General features: G+C 43.6%; 1 protein-coding gene and 1 long non-coding RNA gene across 2 annotated transcripts; one reads left to right on the forward strand and one right to left on the reverse strand.

Annotated features, from left to right (window-relative positions):
- Positions 1 to 523: 523 nt before the first annotated feature.
- Positions 524 to 5049, reverse strand: LOC135251998 (uncharacterized). Its single transcript, XR_010329242.1, has 4 exons — positions 4965 to 5049; positions 1528 to 4674; positions 1273 to 1399; positions 524 to 1072 (listed from the first exon to the last, which is right to left on the reverse strand). It is a non-coding gene; the product is annotated as an uncharacterized LOC135251998 (long non-coding RNA).
- Positions 5050 to 5580: 531 nt separating this feature from the next.
- On the forward strand, positions 5581 to 10974 carry LOC135249730 (uncharacterized). The gene is made up of 3 exons (XM_064325247.1): positions 5581 to 5806; positions 6004 to 6668; positions 7047 to 10974. The coding sequence occupies exons 1-3, from the start codon at positions 5581 to 5583 to the stop codon at positions 7284 to 7286; spliced, it is 1131 nt and encodes a 376-aa protein (XP_064181317.1). The 3' UTR covers positions 7287 to 10974.
- The last annotated feature ends 4489 nt before the right edge of the window (positions 10975 to 15463 follow it).

Below are 15463 nucleotides of genomic sequence, written 5' to 3' on the forward strand. Positions count from 1 at the left end.
TTTTGGCAGCATGTGTTTGAAATAGAAGCTACGTAGCCTTTGCATATATGTGGTGACAAAGTCATTGTCATAAGGCACATCAAGCTCCAGGTGCTGTACTGGGGTCCAAATAAGTGGATGTTTGCAGCCCGAGACAGTGCATCCCTAACTGTACCTGCCTGTAGTAACCTCTGGGGCCTTTTGGGTTCACAATGTACTGCCCGTCCTCCACTCTGATGTCTTGGTTTGTAGCAGTGAATGCATCATTAAGGGATGTGCAAGTACTGAGGGTGATGGGGCATTTTACTTCTAGCAGCTTTTCATCAATGATACCATCAGGACTCGCTGCCAGCCATGGGTCTCCTGCACACACCACCAACCCTTTATCCATCACTATGCAGCCCCTCTCCTTAATCTGCTCCTTAGCAAGTCCCTCACTTTCCTTCCCATACCTTGTGGCTACACTACCCTGGAACCTTGGGTAGAGGTGTTCAGCGAGAAACTTAGCTGGGTCAGTTAGGGTGGCTGTGCTAGCTGTTATGCGCAGCTTGCCCGCATCATGCCAGAGTGGTTCTATGCTCTGTTTTCTGGTGTTTCTCTCTAGTTCTACCACTTGATCAGGGCTCAGTTTAATGAAGGCATCATAAAATGTTGTGCACTTTGGACAGCGCAGAGCGCTACCATGCTCACTGTGGGGCTGAGGTAAGCTGCTGAACACGTCGGGTTCCTCTCCCTGCGCATCCTGCTGTCCCTGAATGCTGGTGAAATCCTGGCTACCTGACTCAGAGGCTGTGTCTGTCTCACTGCTGTCACACATGACATTAAAGAGAGCACAGTCTGGCACAACTTCCTAAAAGAAAATGTGAAAAGACTTTACTCACCTACACTGCCATATATATAGTACTGAATCTTTTAAATTAGGCTAACTGGTGGATTTGTTGGATATATGTGACCTATAACTTACATTCAGGGCCTTAAAAAGCTTTTTTGGTGACCCATCTGGATTTAGCGGGGGAAGGCAGAGGGGAGCTTGTAGCCGCATCCTCTTGCCAGGTTTCAAGAAATCACATTGAGCTACTGGTTGTGGATCAGCCTGAAAGGACATTTGAAATATACATTATGCCTATATCTAAAAATAATTATTGAGGAAAAAAGGAATTATTATGACATCTGTAGCGTTGGACTTGTATTATCATAGCTACATTCATTTTGCTAAAACAAAGTATCACCAATTTCACACTATGAGATTAGAAAAGACTGGGAGATAGTGTGTCATATCGTTAAAATGCTCACCTTCTTAGTCACCCGTGACCAAACACTTGGTTTTGAGGTGACGGATGGGCCACTCTGGAGTCCATCCTGGACACACTGCTCCACAGTAACCAAAATCGTGCCCACATGGCTACACACCTCTCCATTGCTGCATAGATCCAGATAGACATTCCATTATCAACCAGACAAATACCAGCATTGAAAGAGCTTATCCAAATGCTATTGTCAAATGTAACGTTAGATGTATTGTTCAGCTAGCTAGCTAGCCATACTTACCCTGCCATGCAGGTGCAATGCCCACACTGGACTTCACCGGACTTCGTCGCAACGATCCAGGCGGAGTAGCGCTTGGAAAGCGCCTGACCTGCCTCGATTTCCCCGTAAACGACACAGGTATTTCCATTCTTGTGGGTTAGGATAGTATAAAATAGTTATAGGCATCCAAGCTGCGATATGCCTTGAACCTTGTATATACACATCTCATAAAAAACACGTTGAAAGAATTGAGGAAATATTGGGTAGCATTGCTTTGAAATACATCTTATGTAATTTCGGTGAGGCAAGATAGCCTATATTGTTTGTAGTACCGTAACTTGGCGTCATTTTGATATCAATACTTTTGAGTAACTTGGCATTTTTGTACGTTGAAAACGTGTTTTTTATGAGATATCATTTCTTTTTGCAAAGCGTTTTATTACGAGAGCGAGAAATGCGAAGTGACCCTGTAAGAAACGGTTGTGGATTATGGCTATCCTTGTGTGAATTTGTACAGTATGATGAGCGTGTACTGTTTAGCAGTTTCGGTTTGCTATACATGTTAAACAGTGGCTGTGACAAAGGGTGCGGTGGCGTAAGCATAAACGCAACAGAAACGCAGGTGAAATATGGCCAGTGTATGTATGTACTCAACGAGCCTTGATTGAGAAAAGAATCAGCAAGCCCGTAGAATTAGAGCTGCCTAGGTCGCAACTTGTGTACCCTGCTGTCCTGCTCCGTTGTCTGTTATTTCGTGGTGATGCACTTTTAGTGTTTGTAAGGTTTATGAGGCATTTTGATAGGCTTATCTGCAGGTTGGAATCCTGTTCGCTGTTTTGCTAAGCTAGAACCGGAAAACTTGATAGTGGAGAATAGGAGCAGACGCATATGTCCCAGCAGGCTTTGCATATGAGAAAATAACAACAGCGTGAGAGAAATTAGGACGAAATGATGAAATTGCGTAGTTGAAACAATATGTTTTTAGCAGAATGGGTATGTAGGTGAAGGTTGAGATGATCACAGACTATAGTGCGGAGTAAATAAAGTGACCATGAGCGAGCTTAGTTTCCTTATGGAATGGTATAATAGTCGGTGTAAAGTATCATCTGTTGAAGTGGAGGGTTAAGTAACGTGTGAAATCTATTGCACTAATGTGCTTTTTTCATGTTCAGTACTAGTAGTTATACTTATGAGTGACTCATGGTTTTAAATGTAATGTTTTAATGGGGAGTTGCAGAACGTACATGCGTAGTAATTGTTTGTATGTGGCTAGATAGAGAACAGGGCGAGGTAACATGAATGTAGAAACGTGGCGTTTGCTGATAAGAAGGTTTTGTACGATAGCCAGGTGAAGAAATATAGTTAGTAGAAATGACACAGTGGTGAACTGGTGTAACTTTTTAATAAAAGGAATACATTTGCCGTCATGAAATGTATATGAGTGGCCGTGAGTGAGTTTTGATAAAGAAAATATAAAAGCGTAAGAAAACGTTAGTGTAAAAGAGGAAATTATCTGCCTGAGGGCGAGGCGGGATTCAATCCTTAAACCGGAGGTTTACCAGTCTGTGACTTTGTTAGTGCAGCACCATGACATAGCTATGCAATGCGCGAAATATCATTAGCAAACCTGTCTGTGGTTTTAAAGAAGAACACAGGCCAGTAAGCACAGAAGAGCTCCCGTTGAATCCATATGGCTTTGCAATATTGTAGCCGGTTAATAACTGAACGTGCAGACGGTACGTCATAATGCAGTGTATACGTTCGGTGAATGGCTGGTAGATATGGTGCAAAAGCAATAATTGAGAAGTAGTAGACAATTATTAGCGAGGGTAAAAGCAGGTTAAAGAAACATGTCCTTAGCTGGGCTTGAACCTATGACCCCATGTTCCCAAGACTGTAACCTTACCCACTAGGCCACATGCAGATTAACTGTTCAAACTGGAAATGTTTCAGAATAAAAATGTATGGGTATTTTGCGTGTGTATGCGAGTTTTTGATTGGGTCGTGAGGGTGAGGATTTGGCTGGTGTCGGTAAAATATCCAATGGGGAGACATGTTGTTAGTGGGATAGGCGGCAGGAAAAATAAGAATGAGAAGAAGAAGAAGAAGAAAGAGAAGAAGGAGAAAACACAAAATCCCCTTAGTTTGGGGCTTTATTGTGTGGACATGTGAAGTTGTTTATGAAATCTGTCTGTTGAAATGGGGTCAGAATGTACAGAATTTAATGTTTTTAAGGGCTGAGTGTCTGTGGCTGTTGTGGTTATTTCTGTGGGGAACCCTGAAAAGTGCCAAACTCTCGGTGCTGTATAGGTATGGGGCATGCCCCCGCCAAGGCGTAACTTGGCAGGATGGCATACCTGCCATCCCAATCGGTTTGTTGAAATGGGGTCAGAATGTACAGAATTTAATGTTTTTAAGGGCTGAGTGTCTGTGGCTGTTGTGGTTATTTCTGTGGGGAACCCTGAAAAGTGCCGAACTCTCGGTGCTGTATAGGTATGGGGCATGCCCCCACCAAGGCGTAACTTGGCGGGATGGCATACCTGCCATCCCAATTCCCTCTCGACTAGGTATTCAAAGATGTGTACCTGACTGACCTCCGGTAAATCAGACAGGTCTGTAGAAAAACATTCTTGTCTTAACATTTTGTTGAAAGGGTCTGGGAGTGTTACATTATCGCATTTGAGTTTGGCCAAGTAACGGTTCTTTTCTGTGACTGGTGACCCCAGATAATACTGGCTAGACATAATTTTAAATAGCTAACGTAATTTACTTGTTATAAATTATGCTTGTATCCTGGTTTCTTTTGTTGATTGTTTCTTCCCTGTTTTGTAAAGCGTCTTTGAGACTGTGAAAAGCGCTATATAAAATATTATTATTATTATTTTGCTTGTTATCAAAAATATCCCAGAGAGACTCTGTTGTTATTGATTGTTTGCGGAAGTCTGTCGGAAGTTAAGTTAGGGCCAGAACAACGCACATGCGCAGTAACGTTTGTTTATGTTGTTACCGTTGAAAGCGTATATAAAGAAAAGTGAGTCTATACCAAGCGTCCAAAACCAGACTTCGTTTTTGAAGCTCGTTTCCTGGTCTTGTTGTTCCTGGTTCCTCACTAGCGCCACTACGGTTGGCTCCAGTATAGGTGTTTTCATATCCGGTTTCCATGTAAGTCTACGGTACAATTGCAGTAAAAATACAAAGTCAGTAATTTTTTCTCATGAGAACAAATAGTCACAATATGTGTATTTTATTTGTCTTATGACTGTCCATGGGTCGATTTCATGATTTATTGTGTCATTTGGGCACTGTTATAATATTTGTTGTGGACCAATGAGGTACAGTTTGCGTCACTTCCTGATTACTGAAGAGGACTAAGCTACAGTAGGGGCTACAGTCTATGGTCACTGGGGTGGGAGGTGGTGCCTCTTGGCCTTGACATTGCGGCTCCGACCACGGTCCACCTGTGCGAAGTCAGAAAATGCAGGCATCCCATTTCGTAGTGATTTCATTATGGCGTGTGCTATTTACAGCTGCAGTAGACGACCATTAAATAATCATCCTCTGAAGTTTTTTGGTAGCCGAGTCATTTTTACTATTTCCTTTAGCCTACTTAACCCTCACTGACCCCCTGTGACAACTTCACAGTCGCAGGAGGGCTATGGAACTGCCAGTCTGCTACGCGGAAGGCTGACTTCATTTCGGCCTACGCGTCCCTCCTCTCTCTACATTTCCTTGCCCTCACTGAGACCTGGATCACACCAGGCAACACTGCAACCCCTGCAGCCCTCTCCTTCTCCTTCTCTCACACCCCCCGCCCGTCTGGCCGTGGTGGGGGCACAGGTTTGCTGATCTCTCCCTCCTGGAAATTCTCTGTTCTCCCCCTCTCTCACCTCTCCATCTCTACCTTTGAATACCACTCTGTCTCAATCACCTATCCTGTTAACTTGTATATTGCTGTTATCTATCGCCCTCCAGGGCCCCTGGGAAGCTTCCTCGATGAGCTCGACACCCTGCTGAGCTCCTTCCCAGAGGATGGCACCCCACTGATCCTCCTGGGAGACTTCAACATCCACCTTGATGCCTCCCACTCCGCAGCCTTCCTGCCCCTACTCCACTCATTCGACCTCCCCACCCGCACACAAGGCTGGCAACCTCCTAGACCTGGTCATCCTGAGGAATTGCTCCTCCTCCGATCCCACAGTGACTCCTCTGCACCAGTCCGACCACCACTTAATTTCCTTCTCCCTCCCTCTTGCTCCCCTCCCTCCCTCCCCTCCATCCACTCCTACTGTCATGGTCCGCCGTAACCTCCGCTCCCTCTCTCCCTCCTCTCTCGCTTCTAGTGTCACTGCTTCACTCCCCCCTCTTGAATCCTTCTCCAACCTTCCCACTGACTCTGCATCCTCCGCTCTGTCTTCCTCGCTCTCCTCAGCACTAGACTCTCTCTGTCCTCTAGTCTCCAGGAAATCCATGGCTCAATCTGACCTGTCTGCCAACCAGTCTCTGCTAGCTACATTTCTACTGCTGTAACCTCTGCTAAAATTAATTATTATCAAACAAAAATTCATAAATCTGCCTCTAACCCTCATCAACTGTTCTCCATTTTCTCTTCTCTCCTCAGCACTCCTCCTCCCCCACCTCAGTCCTCCCTCGCTGCAGATGACTTCGCGGTTTTCTTTGATGAGAAGATTGCAGACATCCGCAGCTCCTTCACGTCCACCGCCACCCTTCCCCACTCTCCCCTCTCTGTTCCCTCCCCTTGTTTCTCCACTTTCTCTCCCCTTACTGACTCTGATGTTTCCCAGCTCCTACTCTCCCACCGCCCTACCACCTGTGCTCTTGACCCTATCCCTTCCTCTCTCCTCCAGACTATCACACCTGACATCCTCCCGTTTGTCACCTCCCTTGTGAACTCCTCCTTGTCTTCTGGATGTTTCCCCTCATCCTTCAAGCTGGCCCACATCACCCCACTGCTGAAAAAGCCCACTCTGGATCCCTCCGTTATCCAGAACTACCGTCCTGTTTCCCTTCTCCCTTTTTTATCCAAAACAATTGAACGAGCTGCTTCTAACCAACTCTCCTCTTTTCTCTTCCTGAACAACCTCCTAGACCCCCACCAGTCCGGCTTTAGACCTGGCCACTCGACAGAGACCGCACTCCTCTCGGTCAGTGAGTTGCTTCATGCCGCACAAGCAGCCTCCCATTCGTCCGTCCTGATCCTCCTAGACCTTTCTGCTGCCTTCGACACAGTCGACCACCCCATCCTCCTGTCCTCCCTGGCAACTATGGGAATCTGTGGCACAGCACTAGACTGGATCGAGTCCTACCTCTCCGGTCGCTCCTTCCAAGTCGCCTGGGCTGGTGCAGTATCGGCACCTCGCCCCCTTGCCACAGGAGTTCCCCAGGGCTCAGTCCTTGGTCCCCTCCTATTCTCCCTGTACACCCAATCTCTTGGTCCTGTAATCTCTGCCCATGGTTTGTCCTATCATTGTTATGCCGATGACACCCAACTCTTTCTCTCCTTCCCCCCCTCTGACACACAGGTCTCCGCTCGCATCTCTGCTTGCCTGAGGGACATCCAGAGCTGGATGGATAACCACCATCTTAAGCTGAACCCAGGTAAGACAGAGATGATCTTCATCCCTGCTCCATCCTCTAACCTCCTTGACTTTTCCATTTCCCTAGGGGACACCATGGTGTCATCATCACCCACCGCAAAAAACCTTGGAGTGGTGATGGACAACAGACTGTCCCTCTCCCAGAACATCACGGCGGTGAGTTGAACGTGCAGGTTTTTCCTGTACAACATCCGGAGAATCCACCCCTTCCTCACCACCTACGCAACCCAGCTCCTGGTTCAAGCGATGGTCCTGTCCCACCTGGACTACTGCAACTCGCTGCTGGCTGGTCTGCCAGCATCCGCCATCAGACCCCTGCAGCTCATCCAGAATGCTGCAGTGCGTCTGGTCTACAACCTCCCCAGACATTCCCATGTCACCCCCCTGCTCACTGACCTCCACTGACTGCCTGTTATAGCTTACATCAAATTTAAGATTTGGTGCTTGCATACCAGGCAGCTAAGGGGTCAGCACTAGGATATATCCAGAGGATCATCAGACCCTACACACCAGCCAGACCTCTCCGTTCTGCCACCTCTGGACGCTTGGCACCTCCCCCTCTTCGTATCTGTACTTCCCGCTCGCGTCTGCTGTCTGTCCTGGCCCCTCGCTGGTGGAATGACCTCCCCGTGGCGGTCAGAACAGCAGAGAATCTGACTACCTTCAAACGCAGACTAAAGACTCATCTCTTCAGGCTGCACCTCTCCCCACCCCTCCCTAGCCTATAGTTTAGCTCAATGTACCTAGTTAGGCTAATGCGATCACGTTAGTTTTTATTTGGCAGGATTGTTTTTGTCTGATTCTGATTAGGCAAATGTGATTTCAGTGCTAGTTTGTCCTTAGCAGGATTGTTTGTTTGTTTGCTGAACAGGTTACCCTACAGGGTTGGAGTCCTGATCTATGTGGTCACTTCTGGCACTACGATCTTTACTTCACTCTAGTGTGTTTCTTTTGCACCTCTGCACCTTGAACTGTTGCACTTGTTGTACGTCGCTCTGGATAAGAGCGTCTGCTAAATGCCTGTAATGTAATGTAATGTAACCAAATAATTAGTTGGCAGAAAGCGTAATCAGCTTGCTATATTTGGTAGTCCAGTAGCCTATGCTAAAACAGTTCGCAACTTCGGCTACCAAGCCATTTCACTAGCTAGCTAACCCTAATCGGCAAATATTCAATCTGTCAAACGTGTTTGACGGCTTGTCAGTCGTATACATTCCGTAAATGTCTACCTGGGCCATACTTCACGCATGTGACAAAGCTACTATAATCCCGATTTTGGGATAAATACTGCAAATTTTTCAGTTTCATGAAGCGAATTAAGAGTCTTAAGGTTTACTTGCTGAATAACATACAACACATGATGAAATCACACACAGAATTTAACGAAATTAACCATCTTTGTAAGACTGGCATTTAGAAAGGAACATGTTTTTAACATTTAAGAGACCGACAAGAGCATTTAAGACAGTGGTTCTCAGAATCGGTCCTGGGGGCTCCTTGTGTATATTGGCTTTTCTCCATTGGTTTTGATGATTTACAAGAAAATAATAATAATAGCCTAATAATAATTAGAAATTCAATGTACATTATTTTTGTCTTCATGCACCAGGTGGAAAACTTGCTGTACAAAGTGCGTTGTCATATTTACACGCCTGCAGATCAGTTATTAAAATACTTGGTAGATTTGTTAATAACCGCTGACAGTGTTAATTTTTATTCGGTAGAAAGTAACTTGCAAACGATCGGTCAACTAGCGTCACCCAGCAAGTGAACACCACAAACAGGGTAGCTAGTAGCTAGCTAGTAGCAGTTACTGGCTCATTAACTGACTGTGGCGAAAACCTATGACGATAACTTGCTCGATTAACAGCAGGTCTACCAGACAGTTATACGAAAATTAGCCTAGTCAAATCACCAGTAGCCTACACATCTCTGATTGATTGACCATCAGTGTAGTCGATGTTCTTCCCCTGTGGTTCATATTGCTAATGCGTGAGCTAACCACGGATAGCCTACCTAGCTCACTGGCAAGCTGGTATGCTAGCTAAGCATATTCGTTTTGCTGAGAAACATAAATTGAAGATAACTGAACATAATTGTATTATTAATGTCATACATATAACGTGATTACATAACACAGTACAGTCACGGATGGAAATTAAACTCCGTAAACATTTGATAATATATTATAAAACATAACGGCAGCTAGCCTCAAGTTTGTTCTGCAATCGTTCGTTCAGGTTGATGGGCTTTTCCGCACCGGACTGTCAATCACATTGTAAAAATCACAAGACCACTTAACTCTATGGTTTTGGCTCCAAATCGACAACATGGCCGCGCCCGCCATTGTGCTTCAAAATGTGTTTTAGAGACCCACGGAGAGTCAATGGGTGACGTCACAGTAGCTTTGTCCATATTTTTTACAGTCTCTGGTCAGGTATAAAAGTCTATGGTCCGGGGGGGCGGGGGCCATAGACATATGATAAATGATGCTTGCAATCCTACTCATGTTAGCTAGCAAGCAAATAGCAAGAAATCAAGCTTGTTCTAATGAAAAATGTTTCAGCTAAATATAATAATACATTCTTTACTTTCTAGCCTGCTTGCCAGGTTAAAATTATTGTGGTTATGTAAACCTAACGTTGGGTTGATACACACTCCTCTCTTGAACGTCTAGCAGCGATTATAGCCTAACTATCGAGATTCTAAGTAACTGGAAATAAAACTTTTTTTTTTTTTGTACTCCACGTAGATCATAAACCCTTGAATATAAAAACGACTAATTGAAATCGGTTAAGAAATGTAAACATTATAGTGCTTTTTATCCAGAAAAACCGCAGCTCCCCCGTTCACTTGTATTCGTTTTCAGGCCAGTCTTGCCTGGTCCAATATGGCGGCGACGTTGACGTACGACCCAAAGGCCAATGCGGCGTCTATGTACATATGTCTATGGTGGAGATTCCCCACCAGCTAGTTTGCAAACCGCCAATAAAAACCGAAGAAGAAGATGATGATGGATGTAGGTGGGACGCTGGCGGAAGTACGGGAGTGACCGTTGAAGCTGGAGAGGCTCGACGGACGAGCGTGATCTGTTGAGCGGTGTGGTGTTTGGTGGAGCGAAGTTCAAACAGTTTATGGCTTTTGTTTTGTTTTTTCTTTTGACTGTTAGGTGTGGACACTTCTGAAAGGATTAGGATTTAGAGAAGCACGAGCGCATCCCGGCTTGGGGTTTCCGGCCGGGGTTAGCCGTGTAGAAAGACCTTTACAGTTTTTCTCAAATGTTTACACACTAAAACTGGAACTATGCACACGATGGTGAAAGCTTGAAGCTCATGTGTCAACAATGTTTCTGCAAAACCCTAAGCACAAATCCTTTGTTTTCACTCAAATAGCAATTCTATATCACATTTTTGCACAACTCTACACACAAAATCTCATAATTTAGCACAATTTTACTAATCAAGCCGTTTGTTCACATGGAGAACACTGGCCTTCAAATGCCAAACTCTATGTACCAATTGGTCTCACTCATGCCACACCTGCTCAAACTCAATTGGCTAAACTTTTCAATTATCTGTCAGAGCATAAAAGAGACCTCAGGTGACCTCTATTGTGTTGGAAAACAATGGAGCAACACGCAGCACAGAGAGGTAGAGGTAGAGGAGGAGGTGGACATGTACGAGGTGGACGAAGAAGAGGGAGACTAATATTTCAAATGAAATACGCGCAACTTTGGTTGATCACGTATTTGTTTTTTGTTTTTTTTACAGCAGGCCTACAAACTACGATTTTTATTTTTGCAGTCTGCTGAACAAATTTATTTTACAGTAACAAATAAAGATTTGCTTTGTTACCTTTTTGAATTTGTTCATTGATTTCATATATGATAACAGATCATTACATCCATTGACCAGTCTAAGCATGTTCTAGTTTTGAGAAGACACAAATGTTATCTATTTTGGCAAAACTCATAATTGCACTGATAAGGAAAATGAAAAAACACTTCTAACAATGTTCAGTATGACTCATGATGGAACCTGGGTTGTGAGTGCAGCCCAACTGGACCTCATTGGCAGGACAATACAGTAAATGTGCATTGTATCATATACAATAACAACAACAATCAAAGTGATAACAGTTCACACACTTTGCTGTACTGTACTGAATTAGAATTAGGTTTACCTAGCAAATGCACTATTTATATGATGATATATTTACTGTATTGTATCATGGCAGTCTTTATATTTACTGTAAAATTGCAGCCTATTTTGGGACCCCTCGAAAAGAAAACTAAAACTTCAAAAAAGGAGAACAAATCAGCAATTTTTACACAATTTTATAACTTGAATATGTAACATGACCTCATGAGGCCAAAACATATATACAGTATTTTGATGGTTGTGTTTTTAAATTTATCGCACCAGTGTGAAATCAATGCTCAATAAGACCTATTCATATGAGGCCTGTGTGAATCATTTTGATGGAAAAAGTCCGTTTTGAGAAGAGAGAACATGGTTTTGAATGCATGAATGCATTTTGCAAGAGATTTTTGTAGTTTTGGCAAAAGGTGAACTGTTGCTGTGCTTTGTGTGTAGAGTTTTGAGAAATTGAGCTATAGTTTCAGAAAACGTGTTTAAACAATTGAGAAAAACTGTAAAAGGTTTAAAATAGGGAAAGCGCCAAGTTCAAGCCCCTGCGCAGTGCTGTGATTTTGCTGGTGGTTGGTGTTCGTTTTTTTTTTTTTTTGGCTAGTATTAAAAAGTATAAGGAAAGGTGTACTACTTTGGTAGCCGATGGCTACGGGAAAGGGTGCTGGGGTTGAGGGAGGTGCGTGGAAGATGGCGGGTAAGGGAAGCCAGAAGAGGGTAGCATCGAGTGAAAGACCTGAGGTATCAGAAGTATCTGGGGAAAATAAAATGAGAAAAATTAGTAATTCTGAAGAATATGTTATGTTGTTTAAAGTCAAAGACCAGAAACAGGGAGATGGAGGATCCCCTAAGAGTTACAACCGCTTTGGAAATTCAGATCAGTAAGGGATTCCAGGCCAAGATATTGTCAAATGGGCTGTTGAGAGTGTGTTGCAAAGATAAAAAACAATATGATAGCGCTAAGGAGGTGGGGAAGTTGGTAGTGAAGGTTGAGAGCGTGGTTCCCAGAGAGAGATGGGGACTCAAAGGAGTAATTTATGGTGTGTACACCGGCCTGTCTGAGAAGGAAATCTTAGACAACATTAAGGGTGGCCGAGTGACCGAAATCTTTAGATTCAAAAGTAAGGAGGGAGGCAAAGGGAACCCGCCAGTCCTGCTAACGTTTGCAGACAGTGCGCTGCCAGAAAGAGTGTATATTGGAAGCATGGCGTATCGTGTAAAGGAATACGTAAGACCACCGTTGCGATGTTATAACTGTCAGAGGTTTGGGCACATTGCTAGCTCTTGTCGGGGCAAGCGTAGATGTGCGATGTGTGGGGAAGATCATGTAATCCAAGAATGTAAGGCAGAGGCCCCAAAATGTTGTAACTGTAGAGGATCATGCGGCAGTGTTCCGTGGATGTGAGCACTTTGTCCAAGCCAGGCGAGTCCAGAATGTGAAAGAGCAGCACAAAGTTTTGTATGCAGAGGCAGTTAAAAGAGTGGATAGAGAGCGGGGATTTGGGAACTTAACGACAAACAGTGCAGTGTTGGGGAGCCAGCCCGCTTGTCCAACTTTACCACAATTTCCCCCTGACATGTTGATATTGAGCAGAGAATCTTTGCTAGCTTTCATTGTTGATGTGTTGCAAAAATAACAAGCAAGAAATCGGACATTATTAAAATTGTGGTTGATGCAGCTGAAAGGTTTCTTGGTTCGAAACAGTTTTTACCGGAAAAATTACGAGTACATGACGAAGAAACAACATATAGGTAACTCACAGCTGACAACTGACAATATGGAGGAGTTGTACGTGGACGACGATACTGGGGAATTAATGTTTGATATTCTTCAATGGAATGCCCGGAGTCTTATAGCAAACGGCCAGGAATTAAAGAGATTTGTCGACGCATTTAAAGAGAAACCTGAACTGATATGTATCCAAGAGATGTGGTTAAAGCCCTGTCTACCTAAGGAATGGAAACATGCAGTCGTAGCCCCTATCTTGAAACCAGGTAAAGATGCATCTGACCCCAGTTCATATCGGCCTATAGCATTAACATCAGTGCTTTGTAAAATCATGGAAAGGATGATTACCAATAGGCTTGTTTATTTTTTAGAAAGTAAGGGACTTTTTGCCAATTTCCAAAATGGCTTCAGAAATGGTAGGTCAACAATGGAGTCAGTCACAGTTTTAGACCAAGATATTAAAAAGGCATTTGATAGTAAAGAAATAGTGGTAAGTGTATTTTTGGATATTGAGAAAGCTTATGATTCCTTGTGGAAGGAGGGACTAATGATTAAAATATATGATTTAGGAGTTAGAGGTAGAACGTTCAATTGGATCAAAGATTTTCTAATGAAAAGAACAATACAAGTACAAGTGGGTGGGAAAAGCTCAAAAATCGTTGAAATAGGAAATGGTACCCCGCAAGGAAGTGTAATTAGCCCAGTCCTATTTAATATAATGATAAATGATATATTTAGTAACATTGGAAGAGGGTTTGGACAGTCTTTATTTGCAGATGATGGTGCCATTTGGAGAAGAGGAAGAAATGCAGAGTTTATTTTAAAACAAGTCCAAAAGGCTCTAGTTTCTGTAGAAGAATGGGCAGACAAATGGGGCTTTAAAATCTCAGCTGCAAAGTCTAAATTTATGATATTTGGTTTTAGAAGAAAGTTACCTAACCTAGGACTGCACATGTATGGATCTTCACTGGAGAGAGTGAAAGACTTCAAATTTCTGGGAATTTGGTTTGAAGAGCGAATGACTTGGGCTGTTCATACAGCAAGAGCACTAGCAAAAGGGGAAAAAGTGTTTAATGTCATGAGAAGTCTGGCTGGATGTGACTGGGGGGCAGAGAGAGAGACTATGCATTTAATATACCAGGCAATGATAAGATCTGTGCTTGACTATGGGTGTTTTGTTTATGGCTCAGCTGCCAAGTCGGTGCTCGGGAAATTAGACATTCTACAGAGCAAGGCATTGAGACTCTGCTGTGGGGCTTTTAAAACTTCCCCAATTCCTGCACTGCTTATTGAAATGGGAGAAATGCCCTTATACTTAAGGCGTATTAAGTTGGGGCTGCAGTACTGGGTAAAACTAAGAGGAGCTAATCAAACACTCCCAGCCAGGTGCCTTTTACAAGGGTCATGGGATCCGGGTGGCAAGATTAAAAGGAAACCATTTTTTGATGGTGTAAATCAGTGGGCCAGTAAATTGAGAATGGAGCAGGCTGGTTACCTGTACCTTTTTGGGTAATGCAAGAGCTGGACGTTGACCTCACTTTTTTTTACAAGAAAAGGACAGTAGTGTGATAGTTTCAAAAATAGAACATTACCTCAAAAGAGAGATGGAATCTTATTTGAAAGTTTTTACAGATGGTTCTAGGGACCCAGAGAGTGGGAAAGCAGGATTTGGACTGTATTTGGCTCAGTTTGGTTTTAGGATTGAGCGGTGTGTCACTGATGGAAGTTCTGTCTTCACAACAGAACTACTGGCAATTCTTTGGGCTTTGTGGTGGACAGAGGACGTAAAACCAAAGAAAGTCCTCATTTGTTCTGACTCAGCAGCTGCTCTGATGGCTATAAGAGGACTTAAATCAAAAGCTCGGCCTGACCTTATTAATGAGATTTTATCTGTTTTGTTCAGAATTGGGAAATCTGGTTGCGAAGAGAAGTTCTGCTGGGTTCCTGGGCATACTGGAGTTGAGGGAAATTAAATAGCTGACGCTATAGCAAAGGCAAGTCTTAAGAAAGGAGACATAGATGTAAATATATCCCTGGGAAGGGTGGAACTTAGAGGAAAAATCAAGGAGGGTGTTGAAAGAGAATGGCAGGGATTATGGGAAAAGGAGACTAAAGGAAGACACTATTTTTATTTTCATCCTCAGATTAAAAAACCCGGTTGTTGGTCTGGAACCCGAAGAGATTCAGTTAAAATTAGCAGACTGAGGCTTGGACACTGTCGGTTAAATCATTACTTGCACATTGTAGGAAAACATCCAACAGGACTATGTGAGTGTGGAAACCCAGAAACAGTCAAGCATGCTCTCCTGGAGTGTGGCAAGTATAAAGCAGAGAGGGAAACGCTCTATAAGAGATTGTCAGACCTAGGAGTAGTTGCATTCTCCATTAAATCTTTTTTTGGCCAAAGCGAGAACCACCAGCTGATCACCAATACAGTTTTACAGTTCCTGCATGAGTCAGGGCTG

Source organism: Anguilla rostrata, chromosome 3 (assembly GCF_018555375.3).
Source record: "Anguilla rostrata isolate EN2019 chromosome 3, ASM1855537v3, whole genome shotgun sequence".
Classification (NCBI taxonomy): Eukaryota; Metazoa; Chordata; class Actinopteri; order Anguilliformes; family Anguillidae; genus Anguilla; species Anguilla rostrata.